Genomic DNA, 13551 nt, shown 5'->3' with positions numbered 1-13551 from the left:
AGCCTTGCTTTTTACATATTAAGAAATAATTAAGAGTCATTATTAAGGCAATCATAAATTCCTTGGTGTATTATGATATGTCAAATGCGTCATCATGTTTATGGTTTATATGTGCTGCTGATGAAATAAAGATGTGAATTTTAAAAGTTTTTATATTTAGCTGTAGAATTTAAGTGCAGTATATGTAAAACATTACAAAAAGCACAGAAAATATAGAAACCCAGGAACCTATCACCTAAATTTAATAGATGTTAATGTTTTGCCTCACTTCCTTCAGTCTTCTCTAGTTTGTTTGTAAAGCACTGGAACAGCATACATATAGTCAAGGCACACCTGCCCCTTTGCTTGTGTCTCTAGGGGTCACTATGTCAGTGCCAGATATTAGACCATATATTTTTACTACAGGTATATGTATCCATAAACATTATATTTTTAATGTCATGCTGACTGAAATAAAAAACATGAAAATATTGCAGTTATTCACATGGAAAACTGTAGTAATTTTATAATTTTTATTTTATTCAGCATAATATTAAAAGCATATAAAATATATCGTTTTGGCATACCTTTCTGCTCTAATAACATAAATTGAAGTGGCTTTCACACTTTTTAAAATATTCATTCTGAATATTTGTTCTCTGTGAACTAAATCCATACGTGTCTTAGACATTTAATTAATTAATGTCAATCAGCTAAGTGTTTTAGAGAATGCATGTCGGTCAGTATAGAATATCTTCTTTCAGTCTGTTCCGACTGTGGTTTACCAGAGTCCAGGAGGGCTGGTTGCCATGAGCAGGAAGAGCTCTTGCTTGCTGAGAAACTGACTCCCAGCCCGGCCACCGGCAAACTATGTCTGCAGCCTTCATAAGCCCTTTCTTTCTGCTGGCCCTTATTTTCCTCACCTGTTAAATAAGAGGTTTAACTAGCTCTTCTTGAAAGCACTTTCATTCTGTGAAATATTGGGGAACTTTGACCTGGGCCTCAAGTTGTTAGAATTTGCTGAGAATATATTGGATGTAAAAGAACAGGACTTTCTATTGAAATTGCCGGTTTTGTAGTTGCATTTGAGCCACGGCTAAGTAGCTCATATTCGGTTTAATATGATTTGGGGGCAGAAATGATTTTTCCATCATAAAACCTTTTCAGAGTAATCTTGACGTCTCCAAGCCCTGCCTGCTTTTTTGTTGCATTATCTCTCAGCGAGGGACAGGGCTGTGCGAATGTGTATGTGAACATACATAAGTGCTAAGAATGGCAAAGGAATGTTTTTTCATTCTGTTTTAATTAAATGTCTTCACAGACAAAGTCAGAGCTGCAGAAAGAAATCTGTAAACTCTGGTAAGCCCTAGAGGACAGTTTCATGAGTCCTACACATTGCAATAGTCTGAGGCTTTGGGAACTTTCCTCTTTAATGTGACGTACATGTTTGGGATAGAGTAAGGATATATCACCTAAACTACACGTCCTTAAAACAAACAAAACAGCATTTTTCATGATAAGAGTCCTTCATATGTATGTTTGTTTTAAGAAGCAGAAGTTTAAATTACAGTTTGGAGTGGAATGGACCTTTAAGACCATCTCTTCCTATTTGTGTCTAAGAAAGTAGTTCAGGAAATGCTCTTGCCTGGCTCTCCAGATGGAGGCAAAGTTAGGGGCAGATGCCTGGTACCCTCCAAGGTTCCCACTGTCTTTTGGTTTGCAGGCTCTCTTTAGGCAGCTCTATATTTATAGAGACCTAGAGAACCAGTTCTAACTTGTGTCTGAGGGTGTGGACCCATTGAAGAATGTGACTACACTTAAAGTAGAGATCCGCTCCTGCCTAAGGGACTAATAAAGGTGTGTTTTTCCTTTAGAGCACCAGGATACACATAAGTCTCTGGGAAAGGATCCTCTGAATCCCAGATGGCTTAACTCCTCTGACCATGCAAAAACTCAGATTTTTCTCAGCTGCAATGTGTGAAACATTCTTGTCTCTTATTATTACAGCAGTCCTTTATAGAAGTGGGTTAGAATTTCTGGGCCTCTGCCTTCTGATTCTGTGATTAATTTCCATAGGTCAGGGACCTAACCATTATTTTGTGACACCTTGTTCTTGGCCCTGAGCAGGTACTATGTGGATTTTTGTGAATGAAGACTTTATACTAACTAGTCACTGTTTTGTGCATTGCGAGTTATAAAGTTGATCATCCTAAAATATTAGGTTGGAGTCTTTAAAGTCCTGAACAAGATCTTTTTCTTTTTATGTTAAAGTACTACTAATGAGCCTTTCTGTCTGCCCTTCTCCCTCATCCTCTGCAGTGTGCCGAGATTTTGCTGTCCTGGAGGACCACACCCTGGCCCACAGCCTGCAGGAACAAGAGAGTGAGTAATAGCCCTCTGCGTGCTCCTTCAGTTTTCTTTTTTAGTGGTAGCTTGAGGCAGATTTCTCAGAGTGAGGCAGGGAGAAAACAGAGTCATCGGGTTATATCACCCATCCATCCTGAGGGATCTGTCTAGGCAAATGACACCTCAGTGAAGAATGAAGTTCTGGGTGTTTTGAAGTCAGATAGCTGCTAGGGATGAGAAGACTGTTGGATGTATCAGAGGAAAAGAGGGACTTGAACCATTTCCTTTGCCTTCGTGCTATAGGAGGGAGATAGTGGTTATACATGCATCGGGGGTGTGTAGAAGGCTGGCAGAGGGATGGGTTCCTTCCCCTAGAATAGGAGGCCTGAACATCTTTTCCCAGGCGAGGGCAGTGTCTAGCTTGTAGATTTTTCTGAATTTTTTATGTATGTACTCATGAATAGTAAATCTAAGTTATATGTGTTATACAGAAGTACATAAGTATGAATTTGTAATTTGTGAATCATTAATTCGTGTGTCAGTATTGAAATAGTATTTTATAAATAAGGTGGCAACTTGTAGAGCAGAAAGAGCACTGGCCCTGGTTTTAGATTATTTGAGTAGAAGTCCTGGCACTGCCACTGTTTTATCTTGTGCCCAATACAAATTACTTTAACCTGTCTGATTCTCTTTTTCTGCAATGCAAAGATGAAAATAATAACTCCTGTGCTGCGTATTATATAGTGTTATTTAGAGCATAAGATGAAATGATGGATGTGAAGCCCTTTTTAATGGAAAGGCTCTTCTTAAGTTTATTCTCAGGTTTATCATTAATAAGCCAAAGCATTATAATTCCTCTCTCCAATTTTACTATCCAGTTGAGCATCATTTGGCATCGAATGTTCAGCGGAACCGTTTGGTCCAGCATGATCTCCAGGTGGCTAAGCAGCTTCAAGAGGAAGATCTGAAAGCTCAGGCTCAGCTGCAGAAGCGCTACAAAGACCTGTGAGGACTTGGGGACTGGGAGGGCATCATGCCCGGACTGGTTTTCTCTGTGGAGTCAGCAACCGGGGCAGGGAAGAGGACTCTCCATCTGTTCCTCTGATTCCTTTCACTATTAGATTACAAATCCTACAGTGACTATCCCATAGTTTTCTTTGAATTAAAAAAATTGTCTTTGTTGTTGGAATACTTTACTAGGTTTTGGGACATGTGGTTTCTAGTGTGGACTCAACACTCTTCACTGATGACTTTGAGTCATTTGGTCCACCTCTCTGACTCAGTTTTCCTTACCTGTACAGTGGGCAAATGATCTCTGTCCCCTCTGCCTCCTGGGCTTTTGGGGGGAATCCAGCGAAATACTGGATGTCAAAGAACTTTATGAGGTCTTTTGGGTTCCTTTATTGTTTCCTAGCAGTGTTTGCTACTCCTATTTTCCTCGAACCCCTGGCTTTTCTTTTTGTGTGGCTGCGCCGCACAGCTTGCAGGGTCTTAGTTCCCTGACCAGGGATCAAACCTGTGCCCCAGCAGTAAAAGCACCACGTCCTAACCACTGGACCGCAGGGAAGTCCCAAACCCCTTGCTTTTTAAGTAGAGGCAGAATCTTTTGGAAAGCTCTGAATCGTACCCTTAGTTCTCTTCATAACTTCAGTGTCTGACCAAAGTTATTTCTCTGTCTCCTCCTAAATGGAGAGATCATGTCTAAGGTTTCTTCCAGCACAATGACTTTTTATTCTTTTTCATGTTTTAAAGGCTCACAGAGTACCTTTCTTCTTTGAGAGGGGCTCCTATACCTAAATCTCTAATGGTGGATTTAACCACAAAATTGTTTTGAGGAGGAAGGGGTAAAGGAGGAAGTGAAGGGACCCTTCTATTTACTTTCGTCGTCATGTTTAAATAAACAGGATAGCCTATTATTTTTGCTGCCTTTGAGGAAGGGTTTTTCTATTTTATTATTTTCAGAGAGGACTTTATTCGTGATTTTATTCAGCTTCCTTATTTTGTACATAAACATTCTTACTGACTCTTGCTAATAACTCTGCCACCATGAAAGGCACCAGAGAGCACAGATATGAATAAAACATAGCCATTGCCTTTAAGGGACTCAGGGGAAATAAACTCTGAGCGTTTGCCAAAGCAACACTCAAATTTGTGAAACATTCCATATTCTTAAAACTAGATTAATAAACACTTTTTGGTAAGTTTAAAAAAAAAGTAAGTGAAAAGAGGGTATGGAAATAAAAAATGAGTATATTTTTATTTTCAATTCTGTGGTTTGAATGGTTCAGAATCCTTGAATGTTAGACCTGTAATATGAAGTCATTAAGTCCAAAAACTTTTATAGCTGATAAGACAACATAAGAGTGCATGATTCACTGGTTAACAGTGGCAGGACTGGAAATCAGGTCTCCAGGCATCTTGTCCAGTGATTTTTCTACTGATTCTAAAAAAGCTTGCCATTTCTGCTTCTGGCCTGTGTTCTCTATCTTGTATTCCCTTCCTCCCTTTCTGTCCTGTATGTGTGTTATACACATACATACATACCCCCATGTGTGCACACATCTACTTTCACCTATATCTATTTCCCAACATGTTGAAAGTGACCAGTTCTTTATACAAATGAGAATAGTCTTCATCCCCTCAGTTTTGTTAGAATAGAATGTATGGATTTCGATTCCTCCAGAGAAGTTAAGATATTGCCCCCAACACCCAACACTTTTCAGTTATAAAAGACTGCCATTAAACATGGAATATACAACCAAGACTAGATTAACTGAGTACTTTAAGTTCAACTGGCAGGGGGAGAATAAGAGGAAATATTTGTGTAGCAAACGAACTGCATATATAAACCACAATTGTAATTTTGTTCGAGCATCTTTTTAGATAGTGAACTCTAAACGTGCTCTCTCTCTCCTAGTTAGCAGTTAAAGGTTGTAAAGGCTGTGTAAAGGTTGGCTGCCCAGCACTATCACACTCTAGAGTTATAAGCTGCCCAGTGACTTTTCTTGAAATCTGCAACCAGAAGACTGGTGTACCTGTAGCCATCTCTGAGAGATCCAAACCCCATTTTCTGTTGGAACCACTGTTTCATAGGTGCTGTTTTAAAGGATCTATTTCTCCCACCAAAATGATTTGTCTTGTTTCTCCCACCAAAATGTACTGTGGGCTTCTGAGTGCAGGATGGAGATTTATTTATTTTCGTATCCTCAGTGTTGAGCGTGGTGCCTGGATGATAGCAGGTGTTGTTTGAATCTTTTTGAATGCACAAACGCCAAAACAAAACAAAACTGTGGTAGCAGCCGTATTACAACATTTGGGCTTTTTAGTGGCCAGAGTATTAAGAAAACTGGCATCAGCCACAGAGGTTTCTCCTGGGACCTAAAGCTAGGGAATATACACTGGTTTTTTTTCCCCCCTTTTTAAAAGTTTTATTGAAACTGAAAAAAAATGCCTCTAATTAAAAAATTTATAAAAATCATTTTAAAGTCATACCACCACCTCTAGGTGGCCACAGTATTATTGACATTTTAGTGAACTCACTCCCAATTTTTTTCTGCATACTCTGTACGTATTTGGTTATTTGTGGACCTTATTCTCATAGTATACATCTCCTTTGAGGGAACATGCCTGTCTCTGTAAAGCGACCCCAGTAGGGTGAGGTGATATGGTAGTATAGAAAAAGCCTGGAGCTTTCCGTTGTAGTGTCTGGGTATTACATTCTGATTCTACCACTTATTTTCTCTGCAATCTTAGGGAAATGATTCCACTACTCTGGGCCTCAAGTTTTTTCATCTGTAGGATATGACAATATCAACCTCTTTGCATCATTATTGTGAAGATTAAGTGAGATAAAAATATGCACTGGCTCATAGTATTCAGGAAATTGTGTTTAGGAAAAATCATTCCTTATGTTCTTTATTCATGTTGTTTTCACCTTTGTGTTTTAGTGAACAACAAGACTGTGAAATTGCTCAGGAGATTCAGGAGAAGCTGGCTATTGAGGCCGAGAGACGACGCATTCAGGAGAAGAAGGATGAGGTACAACTTAGTTAATGCCCCTCCACCCCACAGAGGAGGGCTGCTCAGCTCCAGAGCTGTGACTTTCTGTATTCACGGGCTCAGTGTAGGGTTGCTGGATGCGCAGAAGAACTCTCCCCTTTTGGGGTGCATAGTCCAAGTGTCGCCCTCCATGAACCACTGTTTATTGCCCTTTGACCAGTTGTTTAAGTGGTGAAATCTTAAAAGATGATAATGGATAATTTGACATAAATTGTGAATTCGTTTCCATAGGGCTACTGTAACAAATTACCACAAACGTGGCTTAAAACAATAGAACTTGGGCTTCCCTGGTGGCGCAGTGGTTGAGAGTCCGCCTGCCAATGCAGGGGACACGGGTTCGTGCCCCGGTCTGGGAGGATCCCACATGCCATGGAGCGGCTGGGCCCGTGAGCCATGGCCGCTGAGCCTGCGCGTCCGGAGCCTGTGCTCCGCAACAGGAGAGGCCACAACAGTGAGAGGCCCGCGTACCGCAAAAAACAAAACAAAACAAAACAATACAAAACAATAGAACTTTACTGTCTCACAGTTCTGAAGGCTGCAAATCGAAATTAAGATGTTCGCAGGGCCATGCTACCTATTAGGAAAGATCCTTCTTTGCCTCCTCCTAGCTTCTGGTGGCTCTTGGCTGTCTGGCATTCCTTGGTTTGTAGTTGCATCATGTCAGTCTCTACCTTTATTGTCACATGGCCTTCTTCCCTGTATCTTTTTGTCCTTTTGTTTTCTTATAAGGACACCAGTCATTGGATTGAGGACCCACCCTAATCCAGTATGATCTCCTCTTAATTATATCTGCAAAGATCCTATTTCCGAATAAGATCATGCTCTGAAGTTCTTGGTATAAATGAATTTTTAAGGGACGCTTCAGCTCAATACTGGGTGTCTGTCTGCGGGTTATTCCCACAACTTTAGGGAGAGCAGACCTTGAGTGTAGCCTGAACAGGAGTCAGGGACTGTTCATTGCTCTCATTCTTTTTTGTTAATGGTTTCACTCTCCTGCGATATGCTGCCTCAAAACAATGATCTGTTTGATTCTGTATATATTTTTAAACTATGTTGTTTTTAAAGCTGAAAATGGTTAAAATTAGCAGTAGTGTATGGTTTGTGAGAAGACTTGAATTTGCGCTTAATGATCACTTGCTTTTGTGTTATGTTTTCAGCATTTCAAATGGTTCCTTTTCAATTTACATTGATTCTCTGTCTGCTTTTTTTACACCTATTGTGCTGTTCTTGGCCATTGTCTTGATTTATAATAAGGAAAAAATGATTTATTATTTTTAATAGTAGAACGACCATATGGTATTTTGCATACTCAGAAATACTTTTCAGGGTTAAAGTGGGTGCTATTAATAAGTACATAAACTGGGACTCTCCTGGGCAAACTGGCACATACGATCACCCTATTAAATAGATATAATCAGAGTTATCAGTGAACCAGCCTGCATCTTCTGTTCCTCCACTGAGCCATCCTTGTTCCTCTGGAACTCCTTGTTCAATGCCAGGTGAGTGTGAGACGCCTGGTGTGAGCGTATTAGCTATTTCTTTAAGAAACAAACCATGATTATGTGATGATCAGAGTTGTAAGTAGGAATTAAGGATTCCTTTTCATCCTTCCTGTTAGCAACACAGGAGCTCTTTCTTACTACAGGATGTGTTGCATCTCTATAGTCAAGACTGCCTTGGAGATGAAACTGGCAACTGAAAGAAGTGGTTATGTTTTGTAGACAGAAAAGCTTCTATTTTAAATATCACAGAGTAACGAAGTTGGCTTCTTATAAATGCTACTGGTGTCCTGTAATTCCCCCCCCTCCCCCCACCCCTTTCGGGGAAAAACAGTATTCGGGAAACCAAAATACTTTATTTTACGCATGTGGAATCTAAATAGCAGTCACAATAATCTCATTGTTACACTATATAAAGTGTGTAGTGTAGTGAATAACTGCGTTTATCAGATGAAGAAATTAAGTCTTGAAGAAGTAAATGACTGGTCCCAAGCTACAATAAGATGCCAGAGAAATGTCTGTACAGTTCAGTCTCCTGACTGACCGCCTCTGACCTGGATGTACTGAGACACAACATAGAACACAGAGACTTTGGATTTAACTATCCTGGGTTTGAATCTTATCCATTTAACTTTTAGCTGAGACTCTCAGCATCTCACTTAACCATGTAGAGCCTCAGGTTCCAAATTGAAGAAGTCCATGGTAATTCCACACTTATCCCAAAGGGCTGTTGTGAAGTTTAAATAAAATTAAGTATATAAAGTCTCTGCCACATATTAAATTAATAGTTGCTCTTTCCTTTTTGCTTTCTTGCCAGGTGTTTTCCCCACCATTCTGCCCCTTACAACAACTCTGATTTCTCTTACAGGGAGATAAGCGTGAAATTAGAAAGGGGAAACAATACACAGGCTTAGGTGTGTTCTAGTGTGGTCTGATCTGAGGGATCTTCAGGAGTTTATGCTTTGCTGCTGTCCTACTACACTGCCTTCCACTATTGTTTGACCTACTGCAATGTTCCCCCTTCCCCAGTGCAGTGCAGTGAGAGATGAGAAATCCAGTTGTGGACGTTTAGTGAGACTAGCCTTTAAAAAACTGCTTTCAGACTTTTTTGACTTTTCACTGATGCCTTAGATTAGATGGCTGTCCCGCCAAGATGTTCTTCTGTTGTAGAAAAATGTGACTTCCAGCTGACTAGTATGTTGTAATATTAAATAAACAAAATCTGCATTAGTAAAGTTTGATGTTGAAGGATGTATGATAATCCTTATTTATTTTAGTCCAGGGTGCCTAATAGGGGAGACTAAGACAATTGTGCTGATTTTTCTGTCCAACTTTGCATTGCCTGTTACTCATCAACTGTCCGAATTCTCCCCCCTCCTCACCGCCCCCATGCTCTTCTGCTTCCTTGTAGAGTCTGCCTAGCTAATGAGTTCTTACTGAACGGCAGGGCTGTGGAAAATTCCTCTCTGGATTTTCACCCAAATCTCTTTTAGAGATTTTTGGGATCAACTCTCTTGGGTAGTTCCTAGTCCCCCAAAACAGATGTAGGTCCAAGGCCCCTTTCCTCTTGGGACAGATTGTTTTCTGAACAACATTGTTCCTGAGTAGCGTTATACGACTTTGTGTGGGTGAATTAGCATGTCTAGCTTTGTTATGGTATAATTTTATTGTGTTTTTTAACAGAGCACAGATGTAAGGAAGGTAGCATTTCCATTGGGGAGACAGATGTAGAAAAGTTTAAAAAAGATCCTTTGTATTCTTACCAGCATTGTGGCCTCTCCCTCCTTCCTTTCCCTCCCTCTTCTCTCTTTCCCTCTTCCTTCCTTCCTTCCTCTCAGTGCCCTGTTGAAGGGGCTTGTAGCCTTTGGTAATACTGGACTGTATGAGTTTGTGATTAATATGGGGGGATTAATTTTATTGGGATCTTTCTTTTTGGTCACAGCTTTAGCATTTGTCAGTGTTGTTTAATGAAGCCAAGAAATGTGTGTTTAGTTGATTTAACTCAGTTATTCTTAAATAAAACTCTTAACTAATTGTGTGTGAATTTATACATATGTGTGTCTTTGAACCTAGGTCCAAATATATGTGAATGTGAAACTATTTTTGCGAAAAACTTTTTTTTTTTTTTTTTTTGCGTAAATAAACAGTAGCATGGCCAACCATGTTATGAAAAGTCTGTGGCACTAGTCCAACAATTTGGAGCCATTTATAATGTGAACTGTTCAGGGATAAACTTAGTAACCAATTTACATTAAAAGTTAATCTAGTGTGAGGCACGGTACTTTTTCATAGCATTCTTAAGGTCATTAGTAATTTGTGTTCTAAAAAAATATTTATATAAGTTGGTAATATCTAGAGAATAGCTCAGATAATAATAATTTTAGCAACTGAAATTTTTTCCTATGTTTTGGCACTTTAGAAATAGGTTTATACATATATAGCCAGACGGGGAGTGAGTGGGTTTCTTCTGGTTGAGAAAATTCTTCTCTCTTTTTATCCTAGTTATACTGATGTTTTTATAGCAATGGAATTGGTGTTACCCTCTTTTTCTGGTCTTATAGAGTAACCCTTTTGGGATTATTCCTGCTTTGAGCTCCCTACTGAGTTAGATGTTAATATATTAATTGCTAGTTAATAAAAGAAATTTAGCAATCTAATGGAATGGCTTCCTTTTTTTTGTTCTTCTGACAGTCATTTGACAATCACATTTTCAGATCTCCTTTAGCTTGTCTTTATACCCAAGATTTTCTCATTTTGAATCCCAGTACTATTGTATGATAGAGGTGAAAACTTTAAGGGGGAAGTAACCCTAATATAAAATCATATAAACCATAAAAATACCCTAAGGGATCCAGCACCACAGTTCAGTAATTTGTCTTCTACTTGAGAAAGATGCGTGGGGTTCCTCTGGGTTCCATTGCACCTTGATTGTATGAATGCTTCTCTTAGAGCACTCATCTTTGCGTGTCTTACATTAGGTTAATCACTTTTCTTCTAGCACTTAATAGATAAGAACATTAACGATATTGACCACATATCTTGTTTCCCTATAGGAGGTCTCTAGCAGAATGTTTGACCCATTGAAGGGAATCAATAAATCTGTGTTTTTCTTAAAATAACTTTCCTCTAGCATTCCAGAGATCCTTACCTGGGCCCTTACTTATGCTCACAGCTTCCAGTATTCCAGAGTTGAGTGTTGTTTCAATAAATGTATTTACTAGAAAGTCTTGTATGCAACAGAGTTGTTTCTACATATTAACCCAAAGTAAGTCTACCTGATTAATTAAAAAATAATTGAATGTGACTTCAAAAGGGCTTATGAGTTCTTTTAGATTTTTTCCCCAAGTTATGTTTTATTGAACACTAGTTTCATAAGGTTTATATTTTTTTATGTAACAAAAAGGCATCTGTCACAAAATAAATTTGGAAATTCCTGGGTTACACGAAGGTAACAGGTTACTTTTCTTTTATCAAAGTGTTAAAATGAGCTAATGTGTTTAAAGAGTTAGATATAATACATGTTTTCTATTGAATGCTTTCTGGTTTATTTGGAGAAACTTTTGATACCAGTGTTCTCAGAAACGGAGCTTGAGAAATGCTGTTCTAGACTAACCTTTAACAGGAAGGAGGCTGAAGACTAAGGAGGTTGTTTATGTCAAGGGTGACTAAGCTGCATCCAAGCATTGTGACTAATAATTGCCATTTTTAGCTTGTTTCAGGGGAAATTTTTTTATATTGAAATCACCTAACTAAACCCATTGTGCAGTAATGTTGGAGAGCAGGGAAGAAAACTGACTTGGGCTAAACCACAGTTTATAATATAGCAGCAATTTTCCTTTCACTCCTCAAGTCTAGCTAGCTGTTCTTCTCAGACAGAAGCAGCTTACTCAGAAAAGAGCTGAGAGGTTAAAACAGCAAAGGGTTTGGGTGCTAAGGTGCATGACACATTATGATTATTATTACTCTACTCGGTTAAAAGCCCTCCTTTTGACTAGCTAATGCATTGTACAAAAGAGGCATCACCTTTGTTTCTCTTTGGTTCAACTTTGGCTCTTCACATTGAGAAGGCTTATTACTATGTATTAATTAGGACCAAATTCAATAGCAGCAAAGCAATTATAAAGTCCCTGGAGTAGAGTTTAATAATTTCTACTGGCAGTTGGACCTGGTAATTTTCCTTTATATTTTTATTCAGTTATATCAAGGGAAACTTTTTGTTTTCAGTAAAACAAACCACTTAGGAAAATGAGTGTTGGGTGCTTAGTAAACATGACAACTCAGAGAAGTGTTTACATTTTCTTCCTACTTGTGCAGTAAAATAAATAGGGATTTGGGAAATTCTGTAACAGGTATTACTTTGGCGAGAATAAATTATCTTGTCACACCTCTCTCTTTTCCTAACTGACTGGTATATTGCTTTGCAAGACATCAAATAGAATGAACCTGGCACAGGGGATGGCACCTGGTAACACTCTCAGATTTATTACAATGGTGCATTAGGGTGTCAAGACATTTGACTTTAAGGTTGAGTAGTTCAGACTCTATTTTACAGATAAGCAATTCAGGCCCAAAGAAATCCATTTTAGTAGTCAATGTTTCTGTCCCAGTGTCTCTAAAGCATCTCTGACTTGAACTGGAAGAGCAAAAGAAAATCATCATATTCTTTAGGTTTAGGGGATTTTTTTCCATCAGAGTATTAGAAATTCAGATTTCTTTGCATGAAAATTATACTTGTGTTTTAAGTGGGACTGTGTTCTTTACCTTTCATTCTGAGCTGCAGTATTTTGTGAGTGCTTTTACATGGATTACTTATCAAATATATATGTATATATTTTACAGACTTATGAGAAGTTTCCAGCATAGAAATCAGTTAAAGGATATATGTTAATAGTATATTTATAAGTTTGAATTTAGGCATGTACTTAACATAAAGTCAGGTTTGTAAGGCTATTTTGTGAGCATTAAAAGCCAAGTATATGGATAACGTTTGCTAATTTACCTAGCCTCAGTATCCAACTTACTGCTCCACTGATATAAGAGAAATTCGGTCATTCAGATGAATTTTATTTGCCTTGCAGTCTTAGTATATTCTTCACATTGACTTATTCAGAAAATTGCAAAAAGAAGAATAGTGATTAATTCTTGCCCCAAAATTTGCACCATTTACATCTGAGCACATCTTATATTCCTCATTGTAAATATAAAGAAGTTAGCCCCTCAAACTACCTATGGCTATTATTACCATTTGCATCGGTGAGTATTGTTGCCATATTTGTAAGATCTTTAAGAATCTGATAATGGCTAGGGATCTTTTTTCCAAAAAAGTGTACATGAATAAAGTTTATGTGCTATTTTATTGGGCCTTTCATAGAAATAATCTTCAAATTCAGAACACTGTCACTTTCTAGCTCAAAACCTTTAGGAACCCCTCATCCCTTACATTACAGATGCCAGACTTCTTAAGATTGTCTGTAAGGGGCACCTGTGATCCAGCTTCTGCCTGGTTTTTTAGCCTCACCTTTCTCTGTAACACCCCACATCCAGTGTTCTAATTGGACTATTGGTTCTTCCCTAGATTGATGCCCATTAAAATATTTATAACTTTGCTGATGCTGTTCTCTGTTCTTCCCTTACCCGTTGGAATCCAGTTCTTTGTTCAAAACCTAAC

General features: G+C 38.5%; 1 protein-coding gene across 5 annotated transcripts in view; it reads left to right on the top strand.

Moving 5' to 3' along the window:
* Positions 1–13551, top strand: part of CCDC50 (coiled-coil domain containing 50) — a 66291-nt gene that overhangs the window by 23731 nt on the left and 29009 nt on the right. For all 5 annotated transcript variants that reach the window (XR_003792300.1, XR_003792298.1, XR_003792299.1 and 2 more), the window contains exons 2-4: positions 2299–2361; positions 3204–3330; positions 6273–6363. Coding sequence is in view for 2 of the 5 variants with exons in the window: in XM_029214014.1 (XP_029069847.1) it covers positions 2299–2361; positions 3204–3330; positions 6273–6363 (281 nt within the window). In the remaining 3 variants the exon portion in view is untranslated. The remainder of the gene's footprint in view (positions 1–2298; positions 2362–3203; positions 3331–6272; positions 6364–13551) is intronic.

The sequence above is a fragment of the Monodon monoceros genome, unplaced genomic scaffold, assembly GCF_005190385.1.
Source record: "Monodon monoceros isolate NGI ecotype Baffin Bay Population unplaced genomic scaffold, NGI_Narwhal_1 Super_Scaffold_11, whole genome shotgun sequence".
NCBI classification, from domain to species: Eukaryota; Metazoa; Chordata; class Mammalia; order Artiodactyla; family Monodontidae; genus Monodon; species Monodon monoceros.
Note: the sequence above shows the minus strand (reverse complement) of the source record. Positions and strands in the feature narration are given on the sequence as shown.